This window comes from Cheilinus undulatus, linkage group 21 (assembly GCF_018320785.1).
Source record: "Cheilinus undulatus linkage group 21, ASM1832078v1, whole genome shotgun sequence".
In the NCBI taxonomy this organism is placed as follows: Eukaryota; Metazoa; Chordata; class Actinopteri; order Labriformes; family Labridae; genus Cheilinus; species Cheilinus undulatus.
In genome coordinates this window covers 38,450,518-38,475,123 of record NC_054885.1, presented here as the reverse complement: position 1 = coordinate 38,475,123, position 24,606 = coordinate 38,450,518, and the positions used below count along the sequence as shown (strand labels likewise).

Sequence of the window (24,606 nt, the reverse complement as noted above, 5' to 3'; positions counted from 1 at the left end):
TGTGAAAAAGGTAAGGGGAAAAAAACATCTCTACAAAAGTTTCACCATTCAACAGAGACTTTATTTCCAGTTCAGCTTTAGTTTACTGCCTTCAAAAGAGTGTATTCATATATGAAGCAAAGAAATGCTACTGATGATAAGAGAAGAATTAATTCTACAAAGCAACAGTCTCCAAGATCCTTCGTTTGGCACAGCGAATGACGGCACATTCACTGCTGAAACAATCAGTTTAAATAAATACAGAATGCATCACAGCAAGCAGCCAAGTTTGTAATTTTCATCAACATAGTGCATACAACATCAAATCTGAGAACAATGATGGCTGTCAATAACTAGGATGGCATGGCGAGATTGAGCAGAAGCAATATAATTTACAATCAGTGCATGCTTTAAGCATAATGACATTCATGTCCTCACTCCGTCCTACATGTCGTGACGCTGGGTGACGCTGCACGCCAGAAAACAGCGAAGAAGAAAAGAAACACTGCCTTTGTAAACAGATTGCAACAACAGATGAAACACTTAGAGACATTAAATTATTGAACATTATATTATTTTGGCACTGAATTTTCATTACATACATATAATGAAAATATATAACCTCCTGACACCTTGTACAAGTGTTTATATGAGGCTTATATATCATTTAGCATATATCAACCTCAATCAATATTAAGTCAGATATTTACATTCAATCTGTGTGTGTGTGTGTGTGTTACACAGAGAGAGAGAGACAAGTGAAGAAGAGAAACAACCATGTCGATGGAAAACTCGACTCAAAATAAACCGACTGTCCCCCATACTTTAGCTTTTGAAAAAATGGACAAATGAAGAAAACATTCTGTGTGGTTGTGATTGTAACCTCTTAGAGTTACAAATAAAGTATTGCCAAGTTCTTGGATGTTTTGGCCTCATTATAATTTAAAGAGATAATAAACCCATCACTTTCCAGCCTATTTTTCTCTCCCGTTCTTACGCCTTCCACGCTCTTTGTTTTGTTGTCAATCTTTCCCTTCTTAAGGCACCGGTCCCACTGAGTGAAACTGTGAAGTAGGACCCACGTTTGGCAGACCACATCAGTGCAACAAATAAAAAAAGAACATACTGCCATGATAGATGACGCTGAGATAGAACCATGGTGGAACAGAGAAAAATGCTGATTCAAAGGGGAGAGAGGCCGTTTGATACTAAGAAATTTGTTTCCAAAAGATTTTCATCGTTCTGGGGTTTTTAATTCTCACCGCCACATTTCCGCCCTAAATGGATACTTCATACTCCCGTGTGTCCTGTGGGAAAAATGAGACATCAGTAAGTAAAAGCCTAGTTCCAAAAAAGTTGGGGCGCTGTGTAAAATGTCAATAATAAATAAACGAAAAGATTGTCAGATCTCATGAACCCATATTTGATCACAATAGAACAGAAACAACATATCTGATGTTGAAACTGAGACATTTTAACATTTCATAGAAAACATTAGCTCATTTTGAATTTGATGGCAGCAACACACCTCAGAAAGTAGTGTCAGGGCCATGTTTACCACTGTGTAGCATCCCCTCTTCTTTATCGACAGTCTGTAAACGTCTTGGAAGTGAGGAGACCAGCTGACCCGGACTCTCCTCTGAAGCCATGCTGTTGTGATGGTTGTGGTATGTGGTTTAGCATTGTCTTGCTGAAATAGTCAAGGCCTTCCCTGAAAGAGACGTTGTCTGGATGGGAGCATACGTTGCTCTAAAACCTCTCTCTACTTTTCAGCATTGATAGTTCCTTTCCAGATGTTAGAGCTGCCCACGCCATAGGCACTAATGCAACCCCATACCATCAGAGATGCAGGCTTTAGAGCTGAGCCAGGAGAACAAGCTGGACGGTCCCTCTCCTCTTTGGTACACAGGACACAGCATCTACAGTTTTCCAATGCAGCTGACCACAGAACAGTTTTCCATGTTTCACGGCAGTGTTTCTGGATCCTGTTCACAATTGGCTCCTTCTCTCCATGATCCGGCTTTAACCATCATTTGTGGATGGCACGGCCAACTGTGTTGACAGACAATGATTTTTGGAAGTGTTCCTGAGCCCATGCAGTGATTTCCAGTACAGAATCATGCCTGTTTTTAATGCAGTGGCCCCTGAGGGCCCCTTCAGCCTTGTCCCTCTCAGAGATTTCTTCAGATTCTCTGAATCCTTTGATGACATTAGGAACATTTTTCTGAAACTGTTCCACAATTTTTAGACTGTTTTTCCACAGATTGGTCAACCTCTGCCCATCTTTACCTGTGAAAGACTCTGCCTCTCTAAAATGCTCCTTTTATACCCAGTCATGTTTCTGACCTGTTGATAATTAACCTAATTAGCTGTGACATGCTCCTCCAGCTGTTTATGATTAGTGCCACTTACTTTTCTAGTTCCTGTCCCTACTTTTTTGAGATGTGTTGCTGCCATCAAATTCAAAATGAGCTAATATTATCTTATGAAATTGTAAAATGTCTCAGATCAGCATCTAAAATGATGTTTTTGTTCTTGTGAAAAAAATATGGGTTTATGAAATTTGACAATCACTGCACAGTAAACATATTATACTACATACATATTCAATAATATATTTAAAAGAACCCCAGCTGTATGGAACCTGAATTCTGATGAAAGCTATGCACTAACGATTAAAAACATCTTTAGCCATTAATGAGATGAAAACTCAAATATAGATTTATATTTATAGATTATGAGATAAAATTTAACGAGAAAACTCTTGACTTCTTAACCCCACAGTTTACACTTTTTATTTCATAACTCAGATTTCTTATCTTATCATTAAAACTCCATCAGCCAGTTTAAACTTTAAGCTTGAAATTATGACTTTTTGGCTTTTATGCCATAGTTTTGATAAGTATGACTTACAGAATCTCAAAATTTAAATTCTGATTTAATAATTATGACTTAATAGAGATGTTTTTATCTAATTATCAATGATCGGCTTTAACTATCTGAAAGTTTAAACTAAAATAAAAAGAGTGATCCGTTTGCACTTACCCCAGCCTCGTAGAGAGGGTTGTTGAAATCAGACTCCACCGTGATGGGACTGTAGGAGTGTGTGTGAGACAGAGACTTCCAGAAGAGCGGCTTCCACTCTAGTCTGCAAATACTGAGAGATAAAACACAGAGACACATGAATAAAGAGCAGAGACAGAATCACCATCACAGAGAGGAACGCTCATACTCACTTTGTGTAGTACATGTAGATCCCTCCGATCAGGAGGATGACCAGGATGATCGGCAAAATGATTGCCAACGCAATGTTCTCGCTCAGGATCTGATGGGACGGCTCGAATGACTGGGACACTGTAAGATCATACATCAATAAAACAACACTTTCTCTTAATTTCTCTGTTTGTAGTTTAGGCTCTTTTGGAGGAACAGCCTCACCTTAATGTCTAACCAGACTAACATTCATGTTTTAGATATTTTTATATACTGACACCTCACAGCTCTGCAGAAGGAAGGCAATGTGAGCATGCATATGTATTTGAAGGACAAAGTCACAACCCCAACTTTTGGTCTGGCATGGATGCTACAATGTTTTTAGTCGCTTTTGCAGTTTCTGCAGAATGATGTGCATGGGGATCGTTTCCTTGTAAACGCTGTCTTAATGTGCAGGAGTGAACTCATTCATCTCCTACAGACCTTCATTATCAAACAGAGGTAGTTTTTATTAAAACCTTGGAGCTTTTTGAGTCTACGGATGATTAATCAGATGATAGAGATTAGGGCTGAACAATTTGTAAAAATTATGCGATTTAATGCGAAATTTTTATTAGGTTCCTCATAACCAGTGTTTATTTTGGCAGCTATTTTTAATTTTAGTCTTACTTTTAGTCTTTAAATGAAATGCATTTTAATTTTAGTCACATTTTAGTCATTTCTATCCTTTTTTAGTTTTAGTACAGTTTTAGTCAACAAAAACTCCAAAAATTTTAGTCTAGTTTTAGTCCATTAAAAAGTCCTCACATTTTAGTCTTTATTTTTAGTCCAAACCTTTATTTTCTTGCCTACATCTGGTACCAAATCATGGTAGTGTGTTCTCTGCACTCTGCTAAACCTGGGGTCCCTGCTTTCTACAGCTGAGAGGCAGAATAGATACAGTTACATTTTCATTTTGACAGATTTACCCCACAGTGGAGAAATATCACAGATTTTGAATGTTCGACGAAAACTAAACTATGTTTCAGTCTAGTTTGAGTCATTTTGACAAAAGCTAAACTTTGTGTTCATCAATTTTAGTCATCACAGGTCCAATTGTGTTAGTTTCAGTTTTTGCCATGGAAAGAAAAGGCTGTCGACGAATAGTTTTGGTCATAGTTTTAGTCATAGTTTTAGTCGACAAAATTAACTCTGCTCTTCATATGTATTTTTCAACCAATTACAGCAGAAATCATTCTACATCATAACCTATATCCAGCCAGGACCACTCTCATCAGACATTTCACCATTTTTATGCAAAATACAGCTGCAGTTTTACTAGGGAGAGAAGGCTCTGCTGAAAAAATGCTCCATGAGTTAGTCAAGCAGCTGCTTTGATGTTCTTTGACTTTCAGGGAGTGCATATAAACCCCTGTATGTATAGATACATTTATGAGAAGTATATTGGCAACAATGAAATTATTTCAGAAGTAATGATCCATAGTAGCATGAATTTGAATATGAGGAACAAGCTATATGTTATAAAGGAGGCACCTGGGGTGGGGGAGGTGAAGCTTTGCCAGCAGCAGTGTGTTGCATAAGCATTGATGCAAGCAGGGATTAGTGTGCAGTACAGCATATTTGAATGGAGCACTGTGTGTGTGTTGAGGGAAAGAGCTGTGATCAGTTATGGATGCGGGTATGACTTCCATGAACTCATGCTAAGTTTTATCAGTATTAGATAGAATGAGCTAGGGCAGAACTATTAGAAAATATCTAATTGCGATCGTTTTTGCTCAAAAAAGTAGGATTTTTGTGAGCCATTCTAAAAAACACTTGAATGTTTGCATAATGTGCATAAAATCTCTGTTGCTGCAAAACATGAATGTATTAAACTGGTAATTTGACACATTTCAAGTTAAAGGAATATTGCAACTTCTGTGATTTGTAAATTGCAACAGGCCATGTGTGATTTATTCTAACTTGCAATTAATTGCCCAGCTCTAATAAAGATTGTGCCACCTTAAAATGAAGGCATCAAAACATCACAACACCTTGCTTTTGTAGCATGTTGTTCACAGCGCGGTTCATTGAACCACCACTAGATGGGGCCAATATTACAAATTCCATACATGTACTGTTGTAGTTTAAATAAGAGGTCTAATGAACTTTACTGACTTTAGATGCTTCAAAGATGGAGAAAGAAAAGAAATCACCTTCTAATTTGTGGTCATCCAGAAGCTCCTCATACGCCACTGAGAGACAGAAGAGAAACAAAGTAATTGATGAATTTAGACATCACCTGCATTAACAACAACAGTAAAATCAAAAATGGGGGCTAATGTTAAAAACAGACTTTATGAGTTTATGAGACATTTTCTGGGTCTTCTTTTTGACTAAAGACAGTACAGCATGTACGGAGAAGAAGAATATGGTGTGAATGGTAAGTTTTACCTTTGCAGAAGGGCGGCGGGCTGTTCCACTGAGACGGGTGACCAGGAACACACGTGATGATGACCTCTCCGATCAGCTCATAGCCCTCATAGCAGAAAAAACGCAGAGTCTCTCCGGCCTGGTAGCTGTGCTTGTACAGGGTTTGGTAGCCATTATCAGGCACTCCAGGGTTCGGGCACGGGTCGTATTTTACTGTTCGGAGGAAAACGTGAAAACAGAGTCATGGATATCCTCTCTATCTAACAGACAGAAGCAGCAGAGCACAGAGAGGACTTACAGACACATTTGGGGCTGCGATCGCTCCATTTTGGGGTCCCCGTGTCTCGTCCATGACAGGCGATCTGGCTCTGACCCTCCAGCTGGTAACCTTGGTTACAGGAGAAACGAACGACTGTCCCAACTGCAAAACCGGCCTCAGGACGCACTGAGCGTGCTCCGTTCACCACCTCTCCTGGATCAGGACACTGCTGGACTGTGGGGTACAAAGAGGGACACAGAGGACAGCATTTATGTCCATGCTACTGCTGGAATTTATTAAAATAATTCAACAAAAGGAACAACCAGGAATGATGAAAAAGTGATATAAATAAGACAAAATCTGTGTAATTCAGTTTTTTTCAATCAAAGTGTCTCATGAGTGATGAAGGGCAAAGCAGCACTGCTATGCTCCTATTTTCCTCTCTGCTGCTTGTGTTGACACAGACATGGAAGAAGGGAGAGGAATTGGAGTGGGGTAAGACCAGTTTTTAGGTCAGGAAAAATGAGACAGAGTGAAAAGATGAACCAGGACAGACAGTGAGTGTTTGTTGCTGTGTGATGCAGTAGGATATCAGACACTTGCATTTTGTTAGGACAGGCCTTAGGATAGATCCAGGCCAGCACCGTTCCCCTAGTTCCCCTTCAGTCCAGTCTTTATGCCCCAACTCCATATTTATCATGCAGATGTAAAGCTACATGATGTAAAACTCTGCATGTGTGCTGTCTGAGATTAAACACAAACCTTGAATATCTTTCTGACCTTCCCTCTACGCGGTCTAAAACAGGTGAACCTTGGCGGTTCGCTCCTTTAAAAACTATTAATTTCCTTTCCTTCTGTAATTGAAGTTTCTGTCTGGAGAAGACATCTTTAGAGTCTCACCTTTAACACACGTGGGTGGGCTGCTGCTCCAGGACAGATCCCACTGGCAGGTGATAATGTCGGAGCCACTGATGTCGTATCCCGGCTGGCACTGATAGGTCAGCACGCTTCCTCTGACGGGGGAGGTGTGGGACGAGCTGATCCAGCCAAACTCTATCTGAGGGAGAGTTGGGCAGGTGTCGTTTGGCTCCACCTCTGCACCGCACAGATAGAGAGCAACAACAGTGATTAAAAAGGCTTTCCATCTCTTCTTCAGGAGCAGCAGAGTTCACTGAGAGGAAGAATTTAAAAGGCTCAGAGTCAGAATCAATACCAGGCTCTGGCAGAGTGCTCTTACCCCGATAATGAATGAGGAAGCCCTGACTTAGGATGAAACTGGAATCCTCGGGGTCACTTTGAAACTGAATGGTGACCTCTGACCCCCCAGACACGACCTGGAAACGCTCTCTGGAGCCCAGGTACTGTCCAATCACGTGTGACATCAGATCCCGTCCATCAAACACAGTCAGCACATCAGTGTGGCGGATGTTCAAACTTTAAGGAGAATGAAAAAGGCATGTGAGGTTTCCCTTCAGAGAGGATCTTTTTTAAGTGGAGCAGTCCTCCCACATGTTGCATTTTATTTTTCAGCGCAGAAAAACACAAGAATTAGAAGATAACAGAGCTGCAGCATGATAGCACCTTTGTCTCTCTCATGCTGTTTTAGTGAAGTTCATTTGCAAACTATCTGCACTAAAATCTATTCATATTCTCTTATCTTATTTTCAGATAAACACCTTAACATGAGTTCACAGTTAATGTGGTCAAAGCTTGAGCTGATATAGAAACCAAGATGCTGATTTACTTCATGCCTGTTTGTCAAATGTTTTTGGGAAGTAATTCAAGAATAGACACATTAATTTAAAGGAAAAACAACAAAGAAAACCCACTCTCTGAACATCCCTTCTGCGTTTCTGTGTCATCAAAACCTTCTCTACCATGTTCAGCCAACGTTTGTCTTCTGATATATTATATAGTGAAACCTTGGCATAGTGGATGTGATGTTTTGGCAGAATTAGCAGAATATCAAACACATTACACATCAACATGCTAAGCCTTACATTTCCTCTTCAGTGTATGATGGCAGTGCAAACATGAATACCTTGTTCTGAACAAAGAAAGCAGCATGCAGCATTTTGGCACAAAATCTGATCGACATTTCTCTGGCATGACAAAAAAGCAGCAAATTCTTTAATGTTCTACTGCAGCTTATCCCCCCAGTATTTGTTTACTTTAATAGAGACTTCTCAGACAATGGGAGTACATTAATGTGCTTTCTATGCTCTTCGTTTTGAAAAGAATAAGTCTCTGTAAGAACTTGAATACACGAATTAAAGTAATATTAGCACAGGATTAGAATTACCTGAGGACCTTTGTATGCACTGAAATATGGTTGGTAGTTTCCTCAGGAATTTTTACCTCACAAATTACATAGTCGATTTGCATGGGATTAAAAACGCAGACGTCCTGCATGATGGTAACAAATTACCAGAGGTCCCTAGGTAATACTAGTCCTGTGCGAACAGGGCATTAATCTTTGTTTTCTACTGTCAGGCTGTTCACCTTCATGTAAAGGCCAAATTTCCAGTCACTACTAGTGTTGTCACAATTTTAAACTTTTACAAGATACATGTAAAAATCAAATGATATTGATACTTATGGGGCTGTTTGTGTTGAGCTGATCTAATTATTCTATTTGTCTTTACAGACAAAATAACAGCTGAAAACCTGCATGAGCCATACTCACATCTGGACGTCCAGTTCGATGCGTTTCTCCTCATTGCCATGGATCTGCCACACACAGTCCTGGCCCTTGGAGTAGCTCTGGGGCCAATCAGGAGACAGGATGGTACCTGAGGGCTCGGTCAGCTCGCCTCCGCAGATAGCTTGTAGAACAGAGCAGACAAGAGGAATGGAGAGTAAGCGAGCCCAGGGTTGAACAATGATGAAATAAAAACAGAGATAGAAAAGGCAAGAGAAGGAAAATTAATAATAAATTCAGAGAGAGAAAATAAATAAAGACATGCAGAAATGATCAAGGAGTGCTGATGAAGACATCAGAAGGCACCGACAGAGGAGAGATGTGCTGCAGGGAAAATGACTTCATCAGCAGCAGCTTCATTAAACATTTACCGTGTTGCATTTATTCATGTTTCTGTGACGTATTTTAACATCAAACTCTCCTACTTGGAGCCTCCGTTTTTCCTGCAGGTTTAACACAGACGGTGTTATGCTGAGAATTGCATCCCTGCTAAGAAGTGTGCGCACCTTGTGGAGCTAATAAGTCAGTAATAACAAAAAAATTCTGTTTAGACACTTTGAGGTCTAAACTGCTAAAGAGACAACTTTAATGGAAAAGAACTGAATCGTTGTGGAAATTGGGAAAGATGGGTGAGAATTGGAATAATTGGTCAAAAAGACAAAAAAAAAAGGCAAAAATGGGTTAAAAGCAGCAAAAAATTGGCAAAAAAGGGTAATAAGAGGCATAAATTGGTTAAAAGGGGCAACAAGACATGGAAAAATGAGTTAAAGGGTGTAAAATTGGTTTGAAGAGGCAAAGTGGCTAACATGGGCCAAAAATTGTACAGAATAGTGCAAAAAATGGCACAAATTGGTCCAAAGTGGCAAAAAAAGGGGCATAAATAGGAGAAAGCAAAAAAAAAAAAAAGAGTTCAAGTAGCAACAAAATATGGCAAAAAGGGGTGAAAAGCTGAAAAATGTGTCAAAAACTACGAAACGGGTTAAGAGTGGTTAAAAAAAAGGGAAAAATGGGAGAAAGCATTAAACGTTCGGTCAAACGGAGAAACAAGATGAAGCAAGAATGGACAAAAAAAAAAAAACTGCAAAAGTGGTTAAAGGGTGAAAAAAGGTGCAGAAAGTGGCACAACTCAGTGAGAAGAAAAATTAATCGCAAGTTAAACTGCAATATGGCAAATTACAAATCGCTGAAGTTGCAATATTTCTTAAACTTAAAATGTGTCAAAATACCTGTTTAATACATTCCTTTTTTGCAGCAACAGAGATTATATGCTGATTGTACAATAATTCAAGCATCAATTTAGAAAAAAAAGGTTAAAAAAATCATCCTTTTCATGTTTTATGTATGTTTTGCTTTAGTCTAAATGAGTTACATAAAAATGATAACCCCATTCAATAAATCAGTTGGTATCAAAGTTGCAATATGAACAAAAATAACCACTTAATACTATCTAATATTGATGAAGCTTAGCATTAGTTTGTACCCTCAGCTGCAGTCAGCTTATAGCCAGGTCCAGTTGAAAAATGCATAAGTAAAGGAACCTAATAATAATTGCATATTAAATTGCAATAAACTCATTTAGATTATTTTTCAAATCATTCAGCCCTAGTTAGAGTGTCACAAAGAAGAGACAAAAATGGGTGAAAAGCTCCAAATATGGGTTTACAGTGGTAAAAAAAATGCAAAAGCAACACAAATTGGGTAAATGTGGCAAAAAGAGGTGTGAAATAGAAAAATGTGTTTTAAAGTGTCTAAAAGATGGCAAAAATGTAAAAAATCTGCTGTGAGCTCATATTTTGGACTGTTGGAATTACTTTTCATGAAGAAATTTTAAGTAAAATATTTTGTACTAAATAAAACAGGCATTTCGCGGGATATATGCAATTCTCAGCAGGCATGCAGGCATCTTATCTTCCCTGTTTCTGACTCAATCCACTGTCCATCTCAACAAAAGCCCAAAACTAAATCTTCACAAACAAAGAGCAGAAAGCTTTCAGGATTTAGAGCTATCAATACTGCAGAACTTTTATTATTTTGCCATAAAAAGCTGCCCCTGTTGAAACGGAAGCATGAATCTCCAGTTAAAAACAAACAAAAAGGACACGCAGCTGTTAAATGAATCCAGGATTTTCACACCAATCTGGTGAGATCACACGATAAATATCACTGCCTCCCATCCAAACAGATTTGTCCATGATAACACCTCTATTTTTGGAAGTCATACCCAAATCTTCCAATCTCTGCTTATAAAATCATATACATTACTGAATCTGTTGTTTTTTATTGTCTCAGTGTCTTTGTCTCACTTCTCTGACACTTTTAATTCATCAATTTAAAAAGTTACAGGACGCCAGAGCCTTAATAAGAGGAAAAATGCTCAGTGAAGAAAAAACCCTAATCCCAACCAAAACAGCACCACCTCTTTTATCAGACCCAGCCTCTGCACATGCAAACTCCAGGTCATGATGATGTGGATGCTACTTACCCTAACACATGAAACCTCACAGCCCCACTACCCCAGCATGCAGGCTGATAGGCAGCAAGAGCCTACACATAACTGAGCATGTCAAACCTTCCTTCACTGTTTTTCATCTAAATGGTCCTATAACACCTCTGAGAGTCTGGAGTCCCAGAGCCAGCTAGCCTTCATGCTAGGTCTCACTGCCCACCTTACCAGTGCAGACCTTAAGTAATTTGACTTTATGAACACTTGGGTGTCAGTTTCTCACTAAGGAGGTGCTAGTGGGTGCTGAGATCATACCAGTTAAGAACCACTCTTCCAGCTGATGGTCTTTGCTCTTGAGGCTGTAAAGAGGGAGGAGTTTTAAATTTGGTCTGTTTCATAACCAGTTAAAGCCTCCTTACACTCCTCTAAATTTATCTCAATCTACAAAATGAAGCTCAGACAACAGGAGGAATCAGACAGAGGGACATTCTGACTCTGCAGGCCCATACCTCTGCACACCGGCTCGCTGTCATTCCAGTGGGGATTGCTCGGGTCGACGCACTCAATTGTTGGTGAACCTTGCTCCATGACGAAGCCTGGAGAGCAGGCAAAGGTGACGGTGGTGCCCAGCTGATATGTGATGTCACTGCTGCTGAAGTTTCCGTGGGGCATGTACGGCTCCCAGCAGTGTTCATCATCGAAGGCTGAGAGAGAATGAGGGGAAGAATCAGAGACAGGGCTGGCTTTAAAAAAAAACTTTGTTAGTAAAGAACCACATCATTTAGATGAAGAGAGAACAGCTTTTCACTTGAGCCAAGGATGACCCAGAATCTCAAACCCTCCTGGATAGAAAAAAGCAGGTGTGAGGTGCTAAAAGCTTCAGAGTTGTGCATCTCCAGAGCCGAAAATAAATCCCAGAGGAGCGTGGGCAGACTGTAAGCACGAGTGTGGCTCATTATTGCTCTCTTAAACACAAAAACTAATGCATGAGAAGAAAGCCTTGTTCTTTTTATGAGAGCTGCTGTCCATTAACACCAAACCCAATTTTTATATAATGCATATCAATTATCTGACTTAATTAACTGAAAAAGCTCCAAAGATAGTGACCGACACTGCCTCTTTGTATCTTGTAATTCCACATTAAATCATTTCTAACTTGTTTTCAGGCTGAAAGCTGACCCCGGCATTTAAAGAGCACATTTAATAAAGGCAAAAGATGGATGAGACACTCTCTAGTGTCATTTGAATGTGAAAAAGACTCGACAAAATGAGGATGCTGTCTGAGTTCTCTCAGCTTACCCTCGTATCGGAGTGCCAGCAGCAGAGGGATGGAGGAAGAGTCAGCGGTGAGCTCCAGGTACAGCGTGGAGCTCTCGCTAAGCAGCCCACGCTCCGGGACGTCGTCCAGGTCGGAGTCAAAGAGCGGTGGAGACGAGGAACTGTTTCCACTTCGCACGATTAACCTGAGAGGACAAAGCACAAAGATGCACAGTGGTGAGCTTGAGAAAAGAAGGAGATGCTGAATATGCTGTGAACTGTGATGGGGCAAAGAAGTTTGATTAAAAGAGCAAGAAGAAAAAAACAAACATGTCCGCTGCAACAGTGCATTCTCTCTAAACAGATAGCACAAACACGAGTGGAGATACAAACGTACTTATCATCATCTTCATCCAGAGCAATCCTCTCAAAGTGAAGGTGGAGTCTGTGCCCTTCTTTGGCTTCAATTAACCAATGACAGCTCAGGTTATTTCCATTACTATGGTTACTGACAGATGGAGGCGGAGGAGACAGAATCCGCCCCACTGTTGCATTACGAACCCATCCTCCACACGACACAGCTATGGACAAACAACACACCATGTTACCTTCTGAAAACCACCATCAGAATCGAAATCAGAACATCTTTTATTGAGTCTACTGACCGACACAGTGTGGCTCAGCGGTGCTCCAGTGTGGCTGTGTCGTGTTCACACATGTGGCCACCTCATGGCCGCGGACCTGGAAACCTGGATCACAGTGGAAGTGAGCCTGGCCTCCAGGATGGATGTCCGTCACAGTCACTCCGCCATTTTCAGGAGACAGCGGGAATGGGCAGGACAGCAGGAAGGCTGAGGGGCGGTGATGCAACAGGAAGAAAATCCAGTTTATTTAAAAAAACAAAGATGAAATGTTGAGTTTAAAGTTGGAGAGTCCAAAATCTTCTCAATCACAATCATCATCAGATACATTTTCTTACATTTTAGAGAAATATAAGAAGAGGAGAGAGGGAAATATAAAACCAATGAAATATTGCATTATTAAATTAACAGATGTCTGGGTTTGTACTACAGCGATTCTGCATATCAGAGCTTTTAATTGCATGCTAACATTCTGTAACCATGACTCAAGGGGGCTTATTATTAAGAAAGAAATTAACTTTGAAGTATCACAACGATGCAGAATACAAGAGACAAACAGAATACAGACAAGAAATGAAAAGGGAAAGCTGACAGCTCAAGCTTTCATCAAGCAGCCAAGCACTCACACCTTCAATCAGGCTGTCGGTCGCCAAATCAATGAGACAAAGGGGTTGAAATTCAACCTTGATGTGGACTGTGTGTGTGTTCACAGATGATCTACTAACTTTAGGATCTTCAGACAACAAAAAAAAACCAAAGGATTCTTGCTAAAGTATTATCTATATTTAGTTTGTAGGGTTGTGAAAGCCACATAAGAAATGAGAAAAAAGGGGGCTGGGAGCCAGCCTTTAAGCAGGAGAGAAATGTGGGAATAAACAGAAATGTTGGCAGATACAACAAAGTTTATTCCGCCACTGTGCACCCTTTTGAGTTCACCTCCTGTTCTCCATATAAAGATGGAGGGTTCATTTACCTTGATAGTGGAGGCTGAACACGCCATGGTTGTTCTGCTGGAGGCTGCTATAGTGAATATACACCTGATTGGTTGCACTGCGGATCACCTGACCCTCTCTCATCAAGGTCTCGTTGGCGAGGAGCTCCAGCCCAGAACCTCCATAGCCCATGATGGTCAGAGACTCCTTCTTAGAGAGGTTAACCTTCCTGACCTTGAGGAGAAAATGACATGGACAATAACATGCTTTCTGTTTCAGAGCAGCTGTTTTTAATCAATAAACAGGCAGTGAATTTAGCAGAAGTAATTATTTAGTACAGAGATAAAGTGATGTGGACTTTACTATTTATTATCAAATTTTAAATATTACAGTTAAAAACTCTAAATGGCTTAAATATGGTAGCACAAATTGAGTTATGATTGAAAAGATACTTGAGATCATTTGAATATAGTATCTTATAGAGTTTATAGTAAATGGGCACTTGTAATCTGTGCAGTTATTGCAGAGATAATAAAGACATGCACGACAAATCAGCTCAGGTTCTATTTGTTATACTGTGTACATTAGTTTACATGTGATTTGATAGATTAAAAAAATAACTACAGTGCTTAACAAATTTATTAGACCACCACCCAAAGTAAGGTTTATGCCACAGCTGCCCTAAATTAATAGCATTCGGTAATTACCAAAATCATTTTTTTTTGTTTCTGCAATGGCTAATACACCAATATGTAGAAGCTCTTTAACTGAAATGATATTTTTAATGCTAAAATATCATTATTATTGTTATCCATGAATTTTCAAATTTACTGATTTACAAGAAAACTGAAAAAATAGTAAAGCACATTATTATTTCTTGATTAATATGTCAAATGATAGTTATTTACTTGCATGCCTGAACAGACAAATTATTTTTAGTGGTTGAATGTTATGCTTGAATAATTTCTGACTTCTCAGAGAAGCCCAGTGAGCCGGCTCAAATTTGGCTGAATTCAGTTTGAAATTCCTCATTCCTGTTCAAAATGGTAAAACTTGGAGAGATCACTGAAAATGAAAGAGTCTGCATTAAAGCACCTCATGATGCAGCTGTGGCATAAACCTTACTTTGGGTGGTGGTCTAATTAATTTGTTAAGCACTGTATATGTTTCATCTTTACCTTATTTGACATAAATAATTCTGTTTCAGATCAAATCAAAGAGCAGAAGTCTGAATATTTCCATCAAATTCACCACTTAAATTAAATTCTTTGTATTAATACTTGTGAAAACAGGATCATCATAGTAAATTTTTACTTGCTAGATGAATGGCAGCCCACCTGGATCTCCACACCATAACCTGGGTACACAGTAATGCTGTAGGTGCACTCCAGAGGGGAGAAAGATGACGTCGATGCAGGATCTGGTGACTCCACAACATCCTCCATTGCTGACAAAGTTGCATTGCATTGCACTGCAAGAGAAGAAGAAGAAGAAGAAGCAAAAAGTGAATAAAATGCTTTTGAAATACATGCAGCTTCAGCCAAACAAGAATGATATTCTACAGCAGGAACATGACTCACATCCAATGAGCCGGGAAAAATTCAAAATAATCTGTGCAAACATGGTGTCTCCTCAGAAATGCTAAACTGGGCTTTTATGTGAGCTCTCTTTGGAGGGACCATGTGGTCCAGAAAGCTAAGGGAATAACTGATCAGCCTGGCCACACTCTGACTTTTCCCTAGAGCCCTCCAGGTGGCGCTATCATACACCGCCAAGGAAAACGAACCAATAATCAAACTAATTTCTCCCTCAACTATAAGAGAATCCAGTGAATTCATGCAGAAAGCTGTAAATGCCTTGTCATTGTGTCTTACTTCTTTATGGATTCTGGCAATGTATATTTACAGGTATAGTGCTCCAGTCTTCTTTTGATAAGGTTTGGTAGGCTGTGAAACTGGAGATGAATACATTTCACTGAATCTGAATTGAAAAATCTGAGTCTACTTGGAAAAGCACAAACCAGAATTTTATTGGCACAGTGTTTGTGTTGCCTTATGCATTTCAGCTTCCGGCTGGGTCATAAGGAAACACATGGCAAATATATTCGGCTGATGTGGAGTTACATATGTGCAAAAACCAGTTAAATATGACTATTCATTATTTGGCTGTGAGAAGAGGTGAGCCTTTCATTCTCTAACACGATTAATTCTAACTACTAAAAAATGACTAAAAAAACAACTGCATGCCTAAATTATGGACCTTTAGCCATGATTAATGCATGAATGCTGACAGCCCTAGATTAGGAATAGCTTTTGGGTATGAGAAAGACATCTTCCACTGAACTGTGTGTGCATCCTGATGATTTACACTGAATAGACCAAGAAGTTATACAGACTTATTTCTGGGCGAAATGAAAGCTGTTCACTGAGCTGAGGAACTATCTGAAGGAAGCACTATGTACTATTCGTATTGCCCATGCTCTTTTAAGGTTTTTAATTGATTGCAGCATGTGATCTTGAACTGGAATGATTACACAGAAGCCTTCCTAAATTAGAGGTTATAGATGGGCCACACATACTTCTCTTAAAGCTGTCCAATGCAGAGCTCTGCTGTCGTGATTTAGAAAGCTGGGAGAAGACCTTGAACCCACAAGCAATTGTGTCTCACTGAAACTGAAATAAATTACAGCCACAAAAGTCAGACTCTGCATAGCCACTATTACTGCTTTAATCAAATTAAAGCAGTAATTCTGATGTGCATTTAAATGCATTAAGTGACTGAGCAGTGCAAGAAAGCAAATAGAAAGGCTTTTGGTTTTGTGTAAGTGTGAAAAGAAAAAAAACAATAGATTTGTTCTGTGCTGTGACCTTTTCAGGTTGAGTAGTAAAAGACACAATGACAGATAGCCAGTGACATATTGCCACTCCTCATCCCCGACTATTACACTAAATACCAAACAGACTCACGACGCGCGGCTTCAATCCCAGAAAATCTCATGTCTCAAGATGTTTGAATCCTTTTCTGTTGGTTGGGCTGGTGCTTCACTGGGGATGTGAAGTTGCCAGAGTTCTGTCTACCAGAACATTTGTCTGTTGGAGGAAGTGTTACTGGCAGACAATAGTGTCTGATTATGTAGTAAATGTCTCATCTCCAGACACATGTCTTTGTTTAGAGAAACAGAGAAATAATATCTGAATGACTGGGGGAGTTTGATGTCAAATGCTTGGAGTGATTTGACTGATGCTCAGATGTTTGATAGATTTTGAATCTCTGTTGATTTAATAATATGTGGTTTCAATAGCGGTAATTTGATTTCGTACACTGCTAAATTTCAGCACCAAACTGTTGTCAGTCTTTTTGTGCAATTTAGGCCGTGTGCAGGAATTTTCCTGCAGTTGTGGCAATTTAAAGCAAGAACTAACCAAACACTGGGTTCCACCCCTGAACTACTTAATTGGTACAAAGTTAGGACCCTTAAAAAGGCCCAGCTGATCCTTTCTGATTACAGCCATCCTTTATTTTCAGAGTTTAAGCTGCTACCATCCGGTTGCAGAGTCAGCCTGCCAGCATGCAGAAAAAAAAACTTAAAAACTCATCTGTCCCTGCTACTATTGGCTTTTTCAATGATTAGTCGTGTACCCGTGTTACTTCTTACAGTGTATGTTTATTGTTGTATTGCACTGTCTCTAGAGCTTCTATATACTTATAGCTGGTGTGGATTAGGGCTGAACGATTTGGAAAATAATCTAATTGCGAGTTTTTTTCCCCAATATTGTAATTGCATTGGTTATGCGATTATTCCTTAACTTTCTTTTATTCCTTCACAAGGGCTGTACAATTCTTTAAAAGTGTCTAATTCTGATGATTTTGACTAGCATTAAAAATTGGATATGAATTATTGCATTGAAGGGTTGTCATTCTTATATTTAATAAGGAAATGTTTGATTGGTGGCAGGCCAGTCAAGTTAATCCACACCAAACTCTCTCATCCATGTCTTTATGGACCTTGCTTTGTGCACTGGTGCACAGTCATGTTGGAACAGGAAGGGACCATCCCCAAACTGTTCCCACAAAGTTGGGAGCATGGAATTGTCCAAAATCTCTTGCTATGCTGAAGCATTCAGAGTTCCTTTTACTGGAACTAAGGGGCCAAGCCCAGCTCCTGGAAAACAAGCCCACACCATAATCCCCCCTCCACCAAACTTTACACTTGGCACTGTTTTCCTGGCAACCGCCAAACCCAGACTCGATCATCAGATTGCCAGATGGAGAAGCGTGAATTGTCACTCCAGAGAACGCTTCTCCACTGCTCTAGAGTCCAGTGGCGGCGTGCTTTACACCACTGCATCCAACGCTTTGCATTGTACTTGGTGATGTATGGCTTGGATGCAGCTGCTCGGCCATGGAAACCCATTCCATCAAGCTCTCTATGCACTGTATTTGAGCTAATCTGAAGGCCACATGAAGTTTGGAGCTCTGTAGCCATTGACTCTGCAGAAAGTTGGCCACCTCTGCGCACTATGAGCCTCAGCATCTGCTGACCCCGCTCCGTCATTTTACCTACCACTTCATGGCTGAGTTGCTGTCGTTCCCAGTGGCTTCCACTTTGTTATAATACCACTGATAGCTGACTGTGGAATATTTAGGAGCCAGGAAATTTCACCACTGGACTTGTTGCACAGGTGGCATCCTATCACAGTACCATGCTGGAATTCACTGAGCTCCTGAGAGTGACCCATTCTTTCACAAATGTTTGTAGAAACAGTCTGCATGCCTAGGTGCTTGATTTCATACACCTGTGGCCATGGAAGTGATTGGAACACCTGATTTCAATTACAGTGGTGTGAAAAAGTATTTGCCCCCTTTCTGATTCCTGAGTTTTTTGCATATTTATCACACTTAAATGTTTCGGATCATCAAACCAATTTTTATATTTCAAAAAGACAACCCAAGTAAATGGAAAATGCAGTGTTTGAAAGAAAGAAAATCCAAACCTCTTTGGCCCTCTGTGAAAAAGTAATTGCCCCCCTTGTTAAATCATGAATTAACTGTGATAAACCACATTTTTTGGAAAGCTGAGGTCAATTTCACTGGCCACACCCAGGCCTGATTACCGCCAGATTTGTTGAATAAAAAAAAAAATCACTTAAATAAAAACTGTCAGACAAAATGAAGTAGGCTACAAGATCTCAGAAAGAAACCATCATGCCACGAGCCAAAGAAATTCAAGAACAAATGAAAAAACAAAGTGATTGGAATCTATCAGTCTGGAAAAGGTTACAAAACCATTTCCAAGGCTTTGGGACTCCAGCAAACCACAGTCAGAGCCATTATCCACAAATGAAGAAAACAAAGAACAGTGGCCAACCAAAATCACTTTGAGAGTGCAACCACTGCTGGAGGAAGTGTTACTGGCAGACAATAGTGTCTGATTATGTAGTAAATGTCTCATCTGCAACTCATCCAGTAGGTCACAAAAAAACCTAGAACGACATCCAAAGACCTGTAGGCCTCACTTAAGGTCAGTGTTCATGACTCAACCATAAGAAAGACACTGGGCAAAAATGGCACCCATGGGAGAGTTCCAAGGCCAAAACCACTGCTGACCAAAAAGAACACAAAGGCTTGTCTCACATTTTACAAGAAACATCTTGATGATCCCCAAGACTTTTGGAGAAATATTCTGTGGACTGACGAGACAAGAGTTGAACTTTTTGGAAGGTTTGAGTCCCGTTACATCGGGCGTAAAAATAACACAGCATTTAATAAAAATAACATCGTTCCAACAGTCAAACATGGTGGTGCCAGTGTGATGGTCTGGGGCTGCTTTGCTGCTTCAGGACCTGGACCACTTGCTGTGATTGATGGGACAATGAATTCTGCTGTCTACCAGAAAATCCTGAAGGCCAACGTCCGGCCATCAGTATGTGCCCTCAAGCTCAAGTGCTCTTGGGTTATGCAGCAGGACGACGACCCGAAATACACCTGCAAGTCCACCTCTCAATGGCTCAAGAAAAACTAAATTAAGGTTTTGGAGTGGCCCAGTCAGGGTCCGGACATAAATCCAACTGAGATGCTGTGGTGTGACCTTAAACGGCAGTTCATGCCGTAAAACCCTCCAGTATGGCTGAGTTAAAGCAATTCTGTGAAGAAGAGTGGGTCAAAATTCCTCCACAGTGATGAGAAACACTCATCACCCGTTATCGCAAACACTTGATTTCAGTTATTGCTGCCAAGGGTGGAACAACAAATCGTTAGGCTCAGGGGGCAATTACTTTTTCACACAGGGCCAGACAGGTTTGGACCCCCCCCCCCCCTTAAAAAAATTAGATAATCATTCAAACACTGCATTTTCTATTTACTTGGGTTGTCTTTGTGAAATGTAAAAATTGGTTTGATCATCTGAAACATTTAAGTGTGATAAATATGCAAAAAAACTCAGGAATCAGAAAGGGGGCAAATACTTTTTCACACCACTGTATTTGGATGGGTGAGGGAATACTTTTGGCAATAAAGTGTGACTAGGGCTTTCAGCATTAAGCATGAATTGTAACACAATCAAATCCACTGGTACACAGAATTTTTTTTTAAATAGTGATAAATGTGTGCTTTATTTCCCATTTCAGTGCACTTTGGCTAAATTAATACAGCAGTGAAATAAATCTGCCTCTTCTGCTTAATGTCTCATTTTACTTTGAAAACCTCACAGACAGCTCTGTGGACAATTCAGAGGTCATCTCCACATTGTGTTGTCAAATATTTACCTTTTTACTGCTCCCATATTTCCTTCTTTGATCGTTGGTCTACCTATAAAATCAGGTCTGTATCCAAACAGGAGGTTAATCCCCCCTTAGAATAAGAAAGTGCAAAAATCAAAAACAAAACAAGAACAGTTTTAAATGCAAAATAGTGAAATTCCATAAACGTGGCAAAAAATAGGAGATTAATCACTATGGAAGTTCTGAAATTAATTGTGATTAAAAAATGTCATAATTTGACAGCCCTGAAATAGCATATCCTTTAAGATACATTTAAAAATGTCTTCTAGAAATATATAAAGAAAAACTAAAAAAGAGCATAAAGATTCTCTTGATTACTCCTCCACTCTTCCCACATATGGTATAAAATCAGCCGCCTGCTCATCACATCTCCTCAAATGTGCTCTTTAATGATCAGAATGAGTATCAGCCCTCGTTCCCTGCAGTGAGAGCATCACCGTGGCTCAAATGTTGTCTCATGTTGGTGCCTCTCAGTCATTCATGCAGGATGGCATTTTGTCCTTCAGGACTCCCTATTAGTATTCTGCTCATGACAGCATTGTTCACTGACTGACGTGTCCGATGAATCCATCCTCCTTTAACATCACGACAAAAAAATGTTAATATTGGTATTTATGGATGCATATTGTTGCTTTCAGTTCAGTTAATGATTTTTTATATGCTCACTCATTAAATCTGCTTTGTTTGATAGATAACAAATTTTTTTTTTTTTTACTCGACCAAACTATAACTTTCATCTAACAGAAATTAACGAGGCAGACGGCTCGATTTTAACTAACTCACTGTCTCTGAGAGTTTGAAAAACATTTCTGCTTGTTATTCCCAACTTGAGCATCTCTTAATGCCCTCGCTATTACTTATCAGCAGTCCTCTGATGATCAGAATATTCAGGCTGATATTCAGCATTTTGCAGGTTGTTTGTGTCAGAGCTTCTCTTGACTGATTTCTGATTCAGTTAAATAATTACAATGGCCAGTACTTTGGCTCTGCAAGCCCTAACTCTGTTTGTACTCTCCACACTCTCACTTGTCTACAACACTATCTGATTGGCTAGATATCTCATGAGTGATAGCTGATCAAGACAGACGCCTGGCACAGCAGGTGTATTGCAGAACTTCTGTGTCTGAGCTACCGCTAAATTGTTCATTTTCCTTTATTTGTGATCGCTGCTTTTATTTGATTGCTGTAGAAGTATGAGAGTTATCATCAAGCACTTGTGCTCTTTAGTGCCATTTCTGCTAAATTTGTCTTTTTAACTGCTGTTCAGCTTAGCTTAGCAGTAAGCTTCTCTGGTTATAGTTTGCTTTTCTGCCTCTCCCTCTCCTGCTTTCTCATTCCTGTTGTTCAAAATGTTTAGTTCCTCCCTGCCCTCTTTAACCAACAACAGAATATGTATTACATACAGTTTATTTTTGGCTTGGGGGGGGGGGGGGGTGGTGTTTCCTCAGCTGGAGATGCAGCCCACACCACCATTTGAAAGCCTTCATTTGCAGCCGTAGTTTAGCCATTAGACCCATTTATGTCCTGTTACATGTTGCAAGCCTAACATATAGATAGCTGAAACTAATGGCTCATGTTGGCTTTAAAGTAGGATTGTCAGCGTTAATGCATTAATGCAATCAAGGCCCATAGTTGATGCATGTTTTTTTTTTAAATTAAAATCACATCAAAAGCATAATTTGCTGTCTCTTTCAACGTACTTTGGTTAAGCCCCATCAGCATCTCCCTGCAGCCACAGTGATGTAGAAAAAGTCTAACCTGGCACGCCATATGGATGTGTGAAACAAACAAACAAAAAAACCTTGGAGGGTGAGTGTCACATCTTTACGGGCCAATCAGAGCAACAAAACACATGACATGGCTGCAAACGACCTGCACCCCTACCGAAGGAGTAAACTCCATAAAAGACGGCATAACGCGGACCATGGCGACTGTAGACTGTTGTCATTTTTGAAAAGAAAGCACCTCACTGCTGTTCTTTGTTCTTTTGTTAACAAAGAAATGTTGCAAAGTTCTGATAAAACTTACTTTAGCAGCATCCATGCTAATCTCTTCTGCCATACTTGCACTGGCCTCTTGTTGCTGCATGCTTACATCATGACTCCACCATGCAAGTACCGCCCCCAGAACCTGAATGGTCCTGTCACTTTCTAACTGGGCCCAAACGGTTCAGACGAGAGCTTTGCAAGATGGATTTGCCAGTAAGAAACACAGAAATTGGCGAATCCATCTGCTTTGCAAGGTTACAAAAAATCCACACTGCTACTTAACGTGTCACTAAAATAAAGTGATAAATGATGTTGGTAAATATTACTTTGGCTATTATTAAGCCATTACCAGGAGTTAAATCAGTCTGAGGCCCACAGCTGCTTTTTAATCAATATGTGGTACCATTGTGCATACCAAGGATGTGGTTGTTTTCTTTGGGTTTCCTTCATTCAGAGAGGAGGCTTAATCAGGGTGGGGCTCAAGTAAATATGCCAATCCATCCATCCATCCATTTTTTATACCGCTTATCCTGTTGGGGGTCGCGGGGGGGCTGGAGTGTATCCCAGCTGTAATTGGGCAAGAGGCGTGGTACACCCTGGACTGGTCGCCAGTCAATCCCAGGGCTGACATATAGAGACAGACAACCAGTCACATTCACACCTACGGCCAATTTTAGAGTCACCAATTAACCTAACGAGCATGTCTTTGTTGGTGGGAGGAAGCCAGAGTACCCACATGTGAACGGGGAGAACATGCAAACTCTGTACAGAAAGGCCCTGAGAGAGGCAAACCAGGGACCGTCTTGCTGTGAGGCAACAGCACTAACCCCATGCAGCCTGGGGGGGGGGGATCACTAATGGCCCCACGATACGATACTATCACGATACTTTGATCACGATTCGTTATTATTGCGATTTTAAACATTTTGGGATACAGTGAGTATCGCGATGCCATATATTGCCATATGTTGCGATCTATACCATTTTTTCCAACCGTTTAGATGATTTAGCATTAGTGTTGCGGTCATGTTTGGCGTATTTCTGCAGTATTTTATTTTCATATAGCACTTTTTGCAAACCTCATGTGTCATGTCCATGTTGTTCATGCCCTGATTGCATTCCTAATGTCCTTCCCCTGGAGCTGCCATGTTTGTTGTACTAACTTTCTCCTGCTCAATGACCGTCACCTCTGCTGACGTCACTGAAAAAACAATTGTCCAAACAATTGATTTTATTTTTCCATTATCATAGACTTTAGCTCATATTAGCAATTAATTTGAAAAAAATCGCGATACTTGGTGGATGAGGTTATGGAGATCTAATGTTTTCACAGACAGTTTTAAGAGAAAAGAGAAGTTTACATCCTCACTGTTTTAAGATCCTATATTAAACATATTGCCCCCTCTTTTTCAAGCATGGCTCCAAATACAAGGATGGATAAATCTTATGTTTTTTTCTCAAACTAATGTCAGAAACAAACACAAAACGTCTGCTTTTTAACTTATAGCGCGACATCGAAATCATCTCAGATTAATGCTGAATACTGCATGGAAGTCACTTTACATTACAAACAGCTTTATTATTAGCAGATGGCTATATTTATACAGCGCAGGCTATGTTGACTCTACTAGGCTAAAAAAGATCCTTAAGTCACTGAGGACTGGTTATATAACAAAAACATAAAGTACATAGATAGTACTGTACTATTGATGTTTTTCTTCAGAGCTGCTCACGTTGTACAGTTGCCTGTTGATGTATCTTGATGAATATTTTACTACAACATGCTTCACTCTTCCTTGTCAGTCAGATCTCCATGTTACTCTTTATCACAGTGAGGCAAGGAGGACAAATTAATGACGGTGCATCAAAAACCAAAGTGACTTTAAAGGGAATTGTTGTGCCATTTGGGGGTAGAAAGAATCGGTGCGATTTCTGACTGTTACCCTTAATTTCAAGTGCCCTATTGGCCCTTGAAACAGAGCTACAAGGTGTAGTGTTGAAA

General features: G+C 40.0%; 1 protein-coding gene across 4 annotated transcripts in view; it reads right to left on the bottom strand.

Moving 5' to 3' along the window:
* Positions 1–48: 48 nt before the first annotated feature.
* The window catches only part of sez6l2 (seizure related 6 homolog (mouse)-like 2), a 28,060-nt gene continuing 3,502 nt past the window's right edge, over positions 49–24,606 (bottom strand). For 3 of the 4 annotated variants that reach the window (XM_041777753.1, XM_041777754.1, XM_041777751.1), the window contains 15 exons: positions 15,175–15,308; positions 13,879–14,071; positions 12,930–13,115; positions 12,662–12,845; positions 12,307–12,470; positions 11,517–11,711; positions 8,550–8,688; positions 7,101–7,297; positions 6,764–6,958; positions 5,903–6,097; positions 5,626–5,817; positions 5,388–5,426; positions 3,216–3,333; positions 3,025–3,136; positions 49–1,286 (listed from right to left, as the gene is read on the bottom strand). In XM_041777753.1, coding sequence (XP_041633687.1) covers positions 1,257–1,286; positions 3,025–3,136; positions 3,216–3,333; positions 5,388–5,426; positions 5,626–5,817; positions 5,903–6,097; positions 6,764–6,958; positions 7,101–7,297; positions 8,550–8,688; positions 11,517–11,711; positions 12,307–12,470; positions 12,662–12,845; positions 12,930–13,115; positions 13,879–14,071; positions 15,175–15,308 — 2,273 coding nt within the window. In that variant the 3' untranslated portion in view covers positions 49–1,256. The remainder of the gene's footprint in view (positions 1,287–3,024; positions 3,137–3,215; positions 3,334–5,387; positions 5,427–5,625; positions 5,818–5,902; positions 6,098–6,763; positions 6,959–7,100; positions 7,298–8,549; positions 8,689–11,516; positions 11,712–12,306; positions 12,471–12,661; positions 12,846–12,929; positions 13,116–13,878; positions 14,072–15,174; positions 15,309–24,606) is intronic. The other variant, XM_041777752.1, reaches the window with a different exon arrangement.